At 37.3% G+C, this 13,202-nt stretch overlaps 1 protein-coding gene across 1 annotated transcript; it reads right to left on the minus strand.

The window, feature by feature from the left end:
• Positions 1-492: 492 nt before the first annotated feature.
• On the minus strand, positions 493-12,555 carry zgc:114200 (Gamma-secretase subunit Aph-1b-like). The gene is made up of 7 exons (XM_063013918.1): positions 12,122-12,555; positions 10,248-10,418; positions 8,552-8,625; positions 7,736-7,858; positions 5,378-5,505; positions 2,092-2,215; positions 493-1,140 (listed from the first exon to the last, which is right to left on the minus strand). Exons 1-7 carry the CDS (start codon positions 12,232-12,234, stop codon positions 1,112-1,114), a joined length of 762 nt encoding a protein of 253 aa, XP_062869988.1. The 5' UTR covers positions 12,235-12,555; the 3' UTR covers positions 493-1,111.
• Between the last annotated feature and the right edge of the window lie 647 nt (positions 12,556-13,202).

Raw genomic sequence — 13,202 nt, forward strand, 5'->3', positions numbered from 1 at the left:
TGTGTGCTGGATGTTTTTGGTTGGTGGACTATTCTCAGTCCAGCAGAGACAGTGATATCCACTCATATCAGCAAAACACACACTAACACACCACCACCATGTCAGTGTCACTGCAGTGCTGAGAATGATCCACCACCTAAATAATACCCACTCTGTAGTGGTCTTGGGAGAGCCCTGACCCTTGAAGAACAGCATGAAAGGGGGCTAACAAAGCATGCAGAGAAACAGATGGACTACAGTCAGTAATTGTAGAACTACAAAGTGCTTCTATATGGTAAGTGGAGCTGATAAAATGGACAGTGTAGAAACAAGGAGGTGGTTTTAATGTTATGGCTGATCGGTGTATACAGCCATTAGAAAGATCTTTACAACAAAGATTCCAGTCAAAGTTTATTAAACAACTGCATGACTGTGTGAATTCTGGCTAAATACCAAAGAAAATAAAACATTATTATGGGTGAATAAAAGCAGTATCACAATTTCTCACAATAATTAACAGTTCAGATCAGTGTTTATTTAAAGTCAAATGAAAAAGGATCTTTTTTTATATATATAAAAAAATGGAAATGGCAAACAGACAACAGTAAAGTCTTAAACTGGTCTGTCCTTAAAAAAATGAGAAAGCAAGAACAGCCTGGCCCCATGTCATCTCACACATCTGATTAAAAAGTACCCATCTAATGCTTAGCAATTCACCACAGAAAATAATACTAACTGAAGAGATTAGTGATTCAGCACAAAGAATACTGCTAAATGTAAAACACTAATTTAAAATAATAAATGTAAATGTACTTTGAAATTATTTAGGAGCTGAAGCAAAGCACTCGAAGCTTTTCTAGCTTTTCTTGCGATCTAAGAAATTCATAAAAAGAATGGATTCCTATGTGCGTCAAAGTACATCAAGACTATTTACACTGAGCATAATCAGATAGGCCTAGAACCTGTTAGGCAACCCTGTTGTTGGTGGTTCAAGTTTAAGTCCAGGGTCTTCTACAGCAGAGATGGCTGAAGCTACTGTTCTTCTTTGTGCTGCTTTAGTTTCTCCGTGCAGCAGATACAGCCTTCCCATCAACTGTCTAGTGTCTTACTGAAAAGCCAGGACTCGACCGCTTCACGAAGACTCCACTGTGGTTGTCTTACCTGCAAGCAAAGTCATATGCTTTAATCTGAAAACTAACAGAGAGGTTATTTATGGTATTTATCAACAAAAAAGTCACTTGCTATAACTACAAAATAAAAGTAATAACCATAATTTAGGTGTATTTAATCACAGGTTATATCTGATAATGACATAATGATAGAGCTCTAAATAGAGCTGCTTAACTTTCCACTTTGTAGGCGAGCATCATTGTTTTAATCTGAATACGTACAACTACAGTAAGCTAGTGAAGAGAGCGCAGCAGTGGGGTGATGTGGCAGTGTTTGGGGTGATTTAAAAGCAGGTGGGCTGCTCTATTTTGCTGAAGCCTGGTAGTGGACATGTGAAGACCTGCCAGGACTAAGCTGCAGTAAGCTAGCCTCGAAATGACAAGTGACTACACAATAATGTGAGTGGCATCCATTTCTTTTCCTGATGTGGTAATAGAGGAACCAGCATGATCTTGTCATGCAAGAAATATGACCTGAGAAGTACAGCTGGTTATTCAGGGCAACAGTGAGATTTTGTACATTATCAGATGGTTTAATCTGAAAGTCATTAAAAGAATATTGGGACACCTCTTCTAGTCCATGCATTTCAGCCACAATGACTGAAAATATAAAGGAAATGTATGATACTTTGCAGCAACAATTTAGGAAATGCCCTTTCCTGTTTCAGCATGACTGTGCACAAAGCAAGGTCTATAAAGACATGAAGAAAAGCTTGCTTTAAAGACTTTTTAGTGGCCTGCACAGAGCCCTGACATCATCCCCACTAAACAGTGTTGGAATGAACTGGAACATCAATTGAGGCTTTTTTGATCTACATTAGTGCCCAGCCATACAATTGAACTAAATAAAGTCAATTAATACTATTTTGATGTCATTTGGACTGTATAACTAAATACATTTTAAATTAAAGCATAATTCATTCACAAAGAGAGAGGATCTTACGGGTGCTGAGTAGGGAGAGGTTGTGCAGGGACCCTCCTGAAGAGAAGAATGCCCAAATTGCCATCAGAGCAGTGACGGCATACACAGGAGGCAGAGTGCCCTCGTACAGTGGGTTCAACAGAGACTGAGATTGTAAAAGAATGGGGAAATAAAATAATAAGGCATCTTTATCGTAAAATCATCAGCACTGGCAATTTTAAGAACATGATTTAATAAAAATAGAAACAAGGCAAATCAGTGCAATAATACATTTTCAATGTTTCTAAAAAGAAATGGGTTTTGAATAGTATTTTAATACAACCTAAATAAGACACAACTACATCTACACGTTTTCCATGATTGAACAGCTGGTCGTGTTTTTTGTACTAGCCCTACATGCCTGTGTATCTTTGAGCAAAACAGACACATGGTGCCTGTCTTATCAACACATCACTGATACTCCAGACAGACACCATGTGTACATTGCTGAGGACAATAACAGCCACAGCAGCCACTGGAGCGACAAGACACTTAAATGTTTGGGTTGTATTTTCCTCTAAAACATCTGATGATAATAAAAATGAATGGAGGTCATATCAAACTGACTGCACTAGCACAAACAGAAGCACTTCAGAAAGATGTAAAAATATATCAAATTAGACATGAATTAAGTATAAACGCAGGTACTTAGGCTTCCCAAATGACCAAATTTTACATTCATTATTTTTATTAAGTACTGGTGAGTGATTTTTGTATGATCTATTCTACATCTTGTGTGTATTCTTGGCTTATTGCTCATATTTGGATGTTTGGATAGTCCCACTCAGCCATTTTTCCTTAATGTACGGTACTTATTTATTAACAGCTTGATATCTCTAGCAGGGATTTTTGTGTTCGGTGTATTTTGCATTATTATTTTCTGGCTAATTTATCTGCCTTTTTATTTTCACTCATTCCACTGTGTCCTGATACCCACCACAGTTTTATATTGTAATTTATTTCAGTTAGTCTATGGATGGATCTTTGTATACAGTGATGTTAATAATTGGATGGTCTGCTTTGCATGGTTCAATTGCTTTAAGGCATGACTTTAAGTCAGTACATATTATTATTATTATTTTTATGGGTCTCTTCTGCAAATTTTAAATCTATTATTATGGTGTGGGCTACCGCAGTAAATATGGAGCTTGGTTGATGTAAAATCAGGTAAAACTAACCAAAACCTTTAGACTTTATTTTTGGAATATTAGGTAAGGATGAGTAATAACTGGAACTCCTGGGCAGTACAGTGGTCTTAATCTCCTAACAGTTAGCACACTGTCCCAGATGTATTTACAGCCTCACATTTTTATGTTCAACACACCAAAGATTCGTAACGGGGTATACAATTAAAATTATTATTAATTATTATTATACATTATTCTATGGCACCTTTTGTATCAACACATAAGTATAATAATAATGCACATAACTAATCATAATTTTTTTTTATTAAGCACCATGTAGGGGAAAGTAAGGACTAATATGTAAATCAGCACTATTGCAAATATGAACATAGGTCATAGGTCATATGAACATATGAACTTTGAAAATCATCTTAGAGAAAACTAGTGGAACCTGATGGTTGCTGTTCTGTGTATGACTGATGAATAAAACAATGTGTGATAGATAAAGAATTCTAATCCTTTATTTACTTAAATATATAATGTAAGAACTGATAATGCAACTTGATGTATTATGAGTAATGATTAATGCAACCACTACAATTTAATTTAAAGGGTTTTTAATAAACTGTGAAAATGTAAACAGTATATAATAGCAAAATTATTGCACCATTAATTGCATTCAAATTGTACAAACCCTGTGTTTTGCTGTTTTTTTTTTAAAATATCCTTAACCGTGCTAATTTATTTTCTGCTATTTACTAGCTTTCGCAGATTTATTCTCAAACTAGTGCTATGCTGTGATGTGCATGCGTAATAATATGTGTTTAGACCACAAAAAATACATTTTATCTTCATATCACTGATTACGAATTGGGACTTTATACACCAGAATTATTTATGATGGTCATGATGACTCCTGTCTGTAGCCCATATGTTCCATGTTTGTGAAAGATTATCAATCTTATCAGTGACAGTGATCCAGTCGGAGACTTGGTACAGACTGCACCGCTGGTGGAATTTTAAACATCTCAAGGATGCCAATGAGTTGAGAACAGTACTAAATGAAACAGTATGCAATGAGATGTAGCCTAACCGTAATCCTGCAAGCTGTATCAACACAACAGCTGTGTCTAACAACATGGACATTAATTTTTGCACCTCCTAGCATTACTCCATCAGTTACTCACTGCAGATCATTTGTTGCTGTGCACAATTAGTCAGCTCAATTTTACTTGGCCATCTGTTGAAGGGAACCACAACTGATCTGATATTAAGTTGGTGACAGTGACAATATCTTTGAGCTGACTGGGCACAAATACCTACAAACCAGAAGTGTTTCAACGGGAATGTGTATCCAATCAGTCAAAAGAGCAAAACTATCATAAGATCAGCTGTCATAGCTGAAAAATGCACACTATATAAATGCCGCTGATTTTGTTAAAGGTTGTCCAACATAACTGGCAGTGGCTGCAGCAGACACGGTTCTGCTAGGGCGGGATAATCGGACTATGTGGGTGGGTGGGGTCTTCAAACGCTGTGTAAGGACCCCGATTGGCAGATAGAGAGGCGCCTGTGCAGAGTGCGTAGGTGAAAAAGGGTTCCGCTAAGTGCTGCGTGCGGATCGGAGGAGGCATGGGCAGCAATATACCCACCTTAACTGCTATCAGGGATTGCAGCGGAGGACAAATTGATTACGCTAAATTGGGATAATAATGGGGAAAAAATGCATAAATAAATAAATAGAAAAAAATGCTAAGATAGTGCTTGGTTGAGGTCGAGCTAAAACCTGAAATGCTGAAAATAAATTTTGTATTATAATTTTAATATATTTTAGTGAGTATTTTAGTAAATATTAATGATAACACATTGCTGAGTTAATAAATAATTCTTACCTTTTTTTTCTTTATTGGTAAAGTTTTTTTTTTAAGGAAGTATAAATGATCTGCTAATACTTTCAACAAGGGATGTGACAAAGCAAGTGTATAGAGTGGAATTACACTGCACTGCACCTGATAAAATATTTCACTAAAGAAGATCTCAAAACATGCACCTTTAAATCAGTGCCAAAATGCTGGATAGCTGTAAGGACACAGGACAGAAAAATTTAATGTATACATATCATATACAGAGCAGCAGCTTACCAGGCCAGACACCAGCAGATGGAGACACACCACCACCACGATCACCCACCAGCGACTCTTCTCACAGCCATCAAAGAACACCACACCCCAAAACGTGTGCAGCAACGTCAGGGCAAGAGTCATGAAAGCTGAAAACAAAGTCCAAATCTGTTTATTACTATTAACAGCTCTGTTTTACCATTACCATTTACCATGTTACCATTTACTGTTTTACCACTATTATACCAACAATAAGAAACATGTTGTATGCAACATAATATGCATCTGCCCAAAATATGATGACATAAAGCAATTTCATATAATAATAATAATAATCAGCTTTAGTTTAGTTTATTAATATTGTGATGAAGTCTTTCAGTATTTATGAAATACACACTTATGAAGTTTTCTTTAATTCTACATATTAGTTGACATGTTTTTCAATGAACTGCTCAGGACAACTGCACAACTCCTTTTTTTCACCACAACTAGATCCTGGTCAGGGTCACGGTGGGTCTGATTCACTGGGCATAAGGCAGGTAACACCTCGGAGCCTCATTCACCAGCCCTATCACAGGACACACACAGGACACACACAGGACACACACAGGACACACACACACACACACACACACACACACACACACACACACACACACACACACACACACACGGCAATTTTAGTAGCTCAGTTGGACTTGGCCGGAGGGAACCACAGCACACAGAAAAAAAACATGCAAAAACATGCTACCTACTGCGCCACCTGCTGCCCGAGAACAATCATACAAATGCATACATTTGTTCCATTTTACCTGAGCATTTGTTCAGCAAAATTCCATTTCACTAAACGAATATTTAATAGAAAAAAATACATTTTGTATGCATGTTGTCTAGCCTGTTTTGACACGATTACAACCTGCATTTCCACGGATATGCCATGCACCTCATAGCAGTGGCCTGCCAAGGCACTGCCATAAGATACCTGGTTTATTCATCCCACGCCCCACCTGCACTATAAAGTCTTAGCCAACTCCTGCCCACGGAGTCCTGCAAGAGCAGAGATCTGCCACCAATCTGATCTGCCTACTGTTAATGTGCTGTAAGCTGTTTAGACAATGCATGTGTTACAGTGATTTATAGCTTTTTATATATAATTTGCTAAGCAATTGTAGTAAAATCCAATCCTGATTATAATATTTGCACAAGCAAATTATCATGCAGCCCCAACAACTCACTCAAAAAATGTTTGTGGCTTATGGATTCAAAAATTACAGAACCAAGTACATTTCACATTTTAACTACATGCTGTAAAAATACAAATAAAATTTTTAAAAAATCTAATGTAGACGTCATACAGCTTTAAGAAATGGCTATGTAATTTTAAAACAAGCATTTCTTAACAAGTGTTGTGATTTAAGTTTAGTTGGCCCGTCAGTGTAGGTTGAAAGCACCCTTTGGCTGTCTTTACATGTAGACATTCTGTGTGTTGATAATATTTCGAATATTTAGTCCAGAGTAATAAATATTCACACATTTTAATCTACACTTGTACAAATAATACATGCAACAAAAGACAGCAAAAAGTTTTGAAAAAAGTTCCCAGGTTGGTCTGGGAGTAACAGTCCACTGTACTAAGGCTTAAAACAAAAACCAATCAAAGAAGAGAAGCATTTTGGGCAGTAGGCAAACACAAAACTCCAAAATAAATAACTCCAGTTAAACAGCTTCTTCCCCAGAGCTGTAGCCTCCAGTATACCTCCTCCACACACACTCACACATCTATAGCAGCTGAAGACAGCAAGCCAGCCAGCCAACCTGTCTTCTATCTCCCACCCTCCCCAAGCTGCTGCTAGTGCACAGATCATTTACATTCTGTAAATCAAATTACTACAATTGTACAATATGACCATATGTGTCCAGTTACGCTGTTCTGTTTTGTATTAATCAAACCAGTGAAAATGTTTTAAATTTTTTTATATTTTTTATATTTTATCTTATTTGTGTTGTAACTAGTGATATATATATATGATCTTTGCTGGTCTCACTGAGAGCTACCAAACAAAGTTTTGTTATATAAATACAATAAGTCTAATAAGTCTAACCTGAATTTTTCACATACATGGTGCTACAAACACAGTCAGTAGTTGTTTTTTTTAATGTAATTTTTCGGTTATAAAGCGGTTGGTTGCCTTGTTGCCCAAGTTAATTTATTATGTGATAAACCGATTACTAAGCAGCTCACATAAACTTGGAAGTCTGCTGACATAGATTTAAACCCTATAACCAGATTATTGTCATACTTCGATTTTTATGCAATAATCTGACTATAAATAAAGCCTACATTAAGTTAAAGCTTGCAGAATGCATGTGCATGCTAACCTGAGGTGATAAAATAGTACTGTGAGCCTCCGTTGAGCCCCACAGTGCCTGGTCCCAAAGAGTCAGACAGGATGTTGATCATGGAGAAAGCACCACTTATTATCCCGAAGCCAAGCCCTGCCACTGCACAAAAAACACAATCACAAACATTACAAATCACCTTTCGCTTACAATCTGACTATTAAAAAACATAACTTGCACTGTAGGTGCTTTTAATGATGGACAGTTAGCAAAGGCACTTCGGCCTGCAACTACACAGCCCCTTGTACTGAACGATTCAATGCACAATGTGTTGTGACACATTCGCCTCATCACTAGTATTAAAATCATCTGTACTTAGAACCTCAGTAGCTCTTCGGTCTGTACCAGAAGGTATCGCCTTTATGTGGCATCAGAAAGTCTTGGCCACCAAACAGCCTGTCTACGGTTTGTGGGTTGTCCCTTGCCTGTGAGCCCCTCGTGTTTTGGTGATGTATCAAGGAGTCTTTGGTGATACTTCAAGGAGTCTTGGCCACCCAACAGCCTGTCGCGGTTTGTAGGTTTGTCTCTTGCTTGAGTGTTTTTTTCCCGGTTTTGGTGATACTTCAACCCATTCGTCTGGTCATAATCAAAGTCCATTTATACCTGGCCATATGTCATTTATACATGTATGCGTAACCAATCAGTATGCATAACCACAGTCCCATTTTCCTGTTCCCAAATGTTTCAATATCCTGTGCACTGGAATTAATCTGATGGCACAGTGACCTAATTGTAAATACATTTTAATGATGAATTATGTAAATACATTTAGAAGTGCAAGAATTCATGTCTTACCATAAGCCATTTGCCGAACTGATACAGGAGAGGCATCATCATCACTGATGGCTGCTAAGCCCTCATTAGCTTTCCTACAGTAGAAACAAATGATACAAACATATGTACAGATTTTATTTCCATTTATTAACTCTTGTCCTCATTCTTTTTTTTACCTTTAGGAAAACCCTGCATGTGTACAGTCCTGTTGGGTGGGAAGCCTAGTTTAGTTTTTGTTGGAGGGATAGATGACAGAATCCTTTCAGCTCTCTATGTTTAGATACACAATAGAACTGACTCCTAACACTAAAATATTTCCATAAAATGTACAATATAAGTATTTATCATTGTACAAACCAAATGTAAGGTAAAATGCAAATAACAAACAAAACAGAGTGATTTGTAAACCTGTACATGTCTTTTACAAGTATTTGATTTAATTTTCCTACTTGGATGCTTGCAACACACTCCCAAAAAATTGGTACAGGGCCAATACAAAACTTGGAAGTTTGTGAAATTATCAAAAACAGGTGGAAATAAAAGGAGCAATTACTACAGTGCTGCTGACACCAGTTTGCCAGATCCATTCCTAATGGTGCTTTACACCACATCCAAAACGATGACAGAACCTTGCTTTAAAGAGAGGTGATGTAACAGCGGTAAACCATCTTTTTTGAAGCCATTATATATTTTTTTAAATTAGTGTGTATATATACAAAAAAAAAAACATAAATTAAACATTGTACTACTTTCAATTAAATAAAGGTGAAAAGGGATTTACAAATAACTGTCCACAATCTTTATGGTGGAATCCTGCCTCAAGATGTTTGGCTGTGGCAATGTCCTAAATCACAACATAGTGCACTATGTAGTGTATCAGTAAAGTTACAACACCAGTTTACTTTTCATACACCATTTTTACTTTCTACTGCCTTAAAAAATGAAAGCATTCAGATTATCTGTATACATTAAGAAATATAGAGTCAAACAACCTGATTACTGGATTAATAATCAAAATAAGACATTAATCAGATTAAGATAATTAAATTATATGTACAAGACCACTTCAATAGTCGGATAACTACCAAAATTTGATGTTAATCCGATTATGTGCCTCTAAACACATCCACTGTAAAGCAGCTTTCATATAGGTCATTTTTACTAAGAAATCAAATTACTAACTGATTCATGTAAATTTATAATCGATTTACTATAATGTATGTAGACATGGTAAATGGATTATTGCTATAATCTAATCTTGTGCAGTTATCTGATTATTCTCTGCATGATAATGAATTTTATTCGTTCCTACCAACAGTAGTAGTAACCAGCCAGCTACATGATGTGGACCACCAATTTTTTACCAGTTAATTATACACAATTAGCCACAATTAAATCAGATGTCTGATAGCACATCTGATACAAGAAAACAAGAGTGCCAGCTCTACATGAAAATAGTTTGATATCGTAAATCTCTGATGACTAGTCTACTTATCATCTCAGTCCGTAGTTGTTCATTAATAAAATCTCTCTGTGGTCACTGTGCTTCCTTAGCTACAGTGGATCCATGAAGTTACCATAGTAATGGCATATAGAAAGTGATCTAAGCAATACCAATACATTATTTCATGCCATAATCAATCCTATTACTACTATAAATTAATGTGTTACTATATCAAGTACAGAAAGTGTGACAAGTGGCTAAAAAACTTCTTACCTTAGCAGCCTGTAGTAAGCAAATCGGAACACTTCCTGAAGAAGAACAGAAAAAATGACTCCGAATATGAGCAGGCCCTTCTGTACCTTACCATCATCTGTGTTGCTGGCCTTCACAGCAATGAACCATATCAGAGAGGACAGCAGAAGTGACAAGAGCCAGAAAAAAGCTCTAAAAACACAAAACACATTATTTACATTTATAATACTATAAAGGTGAATACGTTTACATGCATAAACAATCCAATAACTGAAAAGTACCAGGTTGGGGTAATAATTTTATCATTGCGTTCACAAAGACTTGAGATATAATCATGGGAAAACATTTTGTAGCCAGTTAGAAGTTTCTTTTTTTGCAGTTTATTGTGAAAACAAAGGTATATTTTGTTTTGTTGGAGAAGCCAAAACCCCAAAGCATAACAGATCCACTCAATACTTAACAGTTGGTAGTTGCCCTGTCCACAGTGTATTCCTGCCCTGCAGCCTGTGTTTTTACACACACCGGACCAGCAGTTCCCACCAGTATAAAACATTAAGTAAAAATAAATGAATTAACTGTGGAATGGAAAATGCTTATAGGTTTGAACAATATATTTTAAATAGGGCACCATGCTGGCACAGCTAGTGCAACACTGCAACATAGGTATTTTCTCTGTGTAGAAGTTTTGCATGGATTTCCAGAGCCAGTGTGGTCCTCTCACCACCCAAAAAATTCAAAAATAAATTTGTTACTTTTCTTATTTTTACCAAGTGTGAATGAACAAGTAAGAGAATGAGCGAACTTGCTCCCTGTGTTTCCGCGTGGTACTGAACCCACGCAGGTCATAAAAAATTAAGCAGGTGATAAATATAAAGATATACATTTTGGAATGCTTGTATAAGCTTATTAAAAACAGGGCACTAGGGTGGCACAGGTGGTGCTGCACATGGGTCTTGGAGAACTGGGTTCAGTTCTGACTCCTGGTCACTGTCTGTAAGAAATAATGCACATACTGCCTGAGTCAATATGGGCTTTTCCCAACTTCCAAAAACATTCATAATGTGGGTTGGTTACTCATTGTTGCCAGATATGAGTAAGTAAATGGGTGTTGAACTGGGTCCACTGCATTCTAGATGTGGGCAATGTGTGTCTAATGTTTTTTCTGATGTTATTTTAAAGTAAGAGAATGGAACCAGACACATCCTGTGATTAGAAGAGTTCTAACTTGGCTTATTCAGTATTACAGCACTTTCAGTACTAATAAGGGTGAAATATGAGTGAAACTTGTGGACTTTACAGTCAGATTTAACATTAAATAGATAGATAGACAGACATATAGATAGATGGATAGATAAATAGATGGATAGATGGCTGGATAGATGTATGGCTGGATGGATAGATAGATAAATAGATAGATATTTGGATGAATGGATGGATGGATAGATAGACAGATGGATGGATGGATGGATAAATGGATGGATGGATGGATGGATGGATGGATAGACAGATAGACAGATGAATGGATGGATGGATGGATGGATGGATGGATGGATGGACAGATAGACAGATGAATGAATGGATGGATGGATGGATAGATGGACGGACGGATAGATAGATGGATAGATGGATAGATAGACGGATGGATGGATGGATAGATAGATAGATAGATAGATAGATAGATAGATAGATAGATAGATAGACAGACGGACGGACGGACGGACGGACGGACAGACAGACGGACGAATAGATGGATAGATAGATAGATGTATGGATAGATAGACAGATTGATGGATGGATGGATAGACTGACGGACGGACGGATAGATAGATAGATGGATTGACAGACGGACGGACGGACGGACAGACAGATAGACAGACAAACAGACAGATACTCACCCTGCGATCAGAATAATGACTCTCAGTGGGTCTTTAGCAATAGTGAAGATAAATAAAGAGAAAGCAGGACCGAATGCTATAAAAGCACAGCCGAAAAACACAGCAGCACTCATCCTAATGACTACACTTCCTCTATTTGTAAAGCAGTATTATTTATAAACCCTTCCCCACTAAACTGAGCTACTACACTACACACTATTATTATTAAATCCGACCCTCTCTAACAGCTAAATACAATTACACTTTATAACACTTAAAATTACAACCTGCTAATCCTCACACACACTAACACAACCGCATATCTATCATCAATCTCTACCACCTTCAAATGAATTTACACTGGTAAACCGTGTTCAGTCCGCGATCTCTAATCTAACATGTCAAACCGTTACATTCCACTGTGGAAACAAAGCATGCCCGATTGCTGGGGCTTTTGTTTGCCTCGGATTATTTGCTGTGTACTTCCGGGTTTACTGAGTTAGCAAGAACGGGCCGTGTCCCAATCGAACATCTAGTGCACTTCCATCCAGAGCAAAACTTCTGCAGTGAGACACTGGAGGAACTTCAGCCAATGGTCGCTTACATTCGCACAAGTTTTGTTTATTAGGATTTAACGTCATGTTTTACACTTTGGTTACATTCATGACAGAAACGGTAGTTACTCATTACACAAGATTCATCAGTTCACAAGATTATATCAGACACAGTCCCGGACAACTCAGTGTCTCCATTTTAACTCATTTGCATGTATTTAGACTGTGGGAGGAAACCGGAGCACCAGGAGGAAACCCACGCAGACACGGGGAGAACGTGCAAACTCCACACAGAAAGGACCCGGACCGCCCCACCTGGGGATCGAACCCAGGACGTTCTTGCTGTGAGGCGACAGTGCTACCCACCTAGCCACCGTGCCGCCCAAATTCACACAAGTCACCTTGAGTAAATCATTTACTTGCTGGCACCACAAATACTAAAACCGGACAATGATGTTTATACACAGAGTTTAATACTAATAGTACTAATTCTACTATACTACTACTACTACTACTACTACTACTAATAATAATAATGAACAGTAATA

Source organism: Trichomycterus rosablanca, chromosome 18 (assembly GCF_030014385.1).
Source record: "Trichomycterus rosablanca isolate fTriRos1 chromosome 18, fTriRos1.hap1, whole genome shotgun sequence".
Classification (NCBI taxonomy): domain Eukaryota; kingdom Metazoa; phylum Chordata; class Actinopteri; order Siluriformes; family Trichomycteridae; genus Trichomycterus; species Trichomycterus rosablanca.

Coding starts and splice junctions, on each gene's coding strand:
- zgc:114200 (XM_063013918.1), bottom strand. CDS start 12,234: ATGAGTGCTGCTGTGTTTTTCGGCTGTGCTTTTATAGCATTCGGTCCT. Junction 10,419..12,121: donor GTCATTATTCTGATCGCAGG/GTGAGTATCTGT, acceptor TTGTGTTTTTAG/AGCTTTTTTCTGGCTCTTGT. Junction 1,141..2,091: donor CCTCTCCCTACTCAGCACCC/GTAAGATCCTCT, acceptor CTTTGCTTGCAG/GTAAGACAACCACAGTGGAG.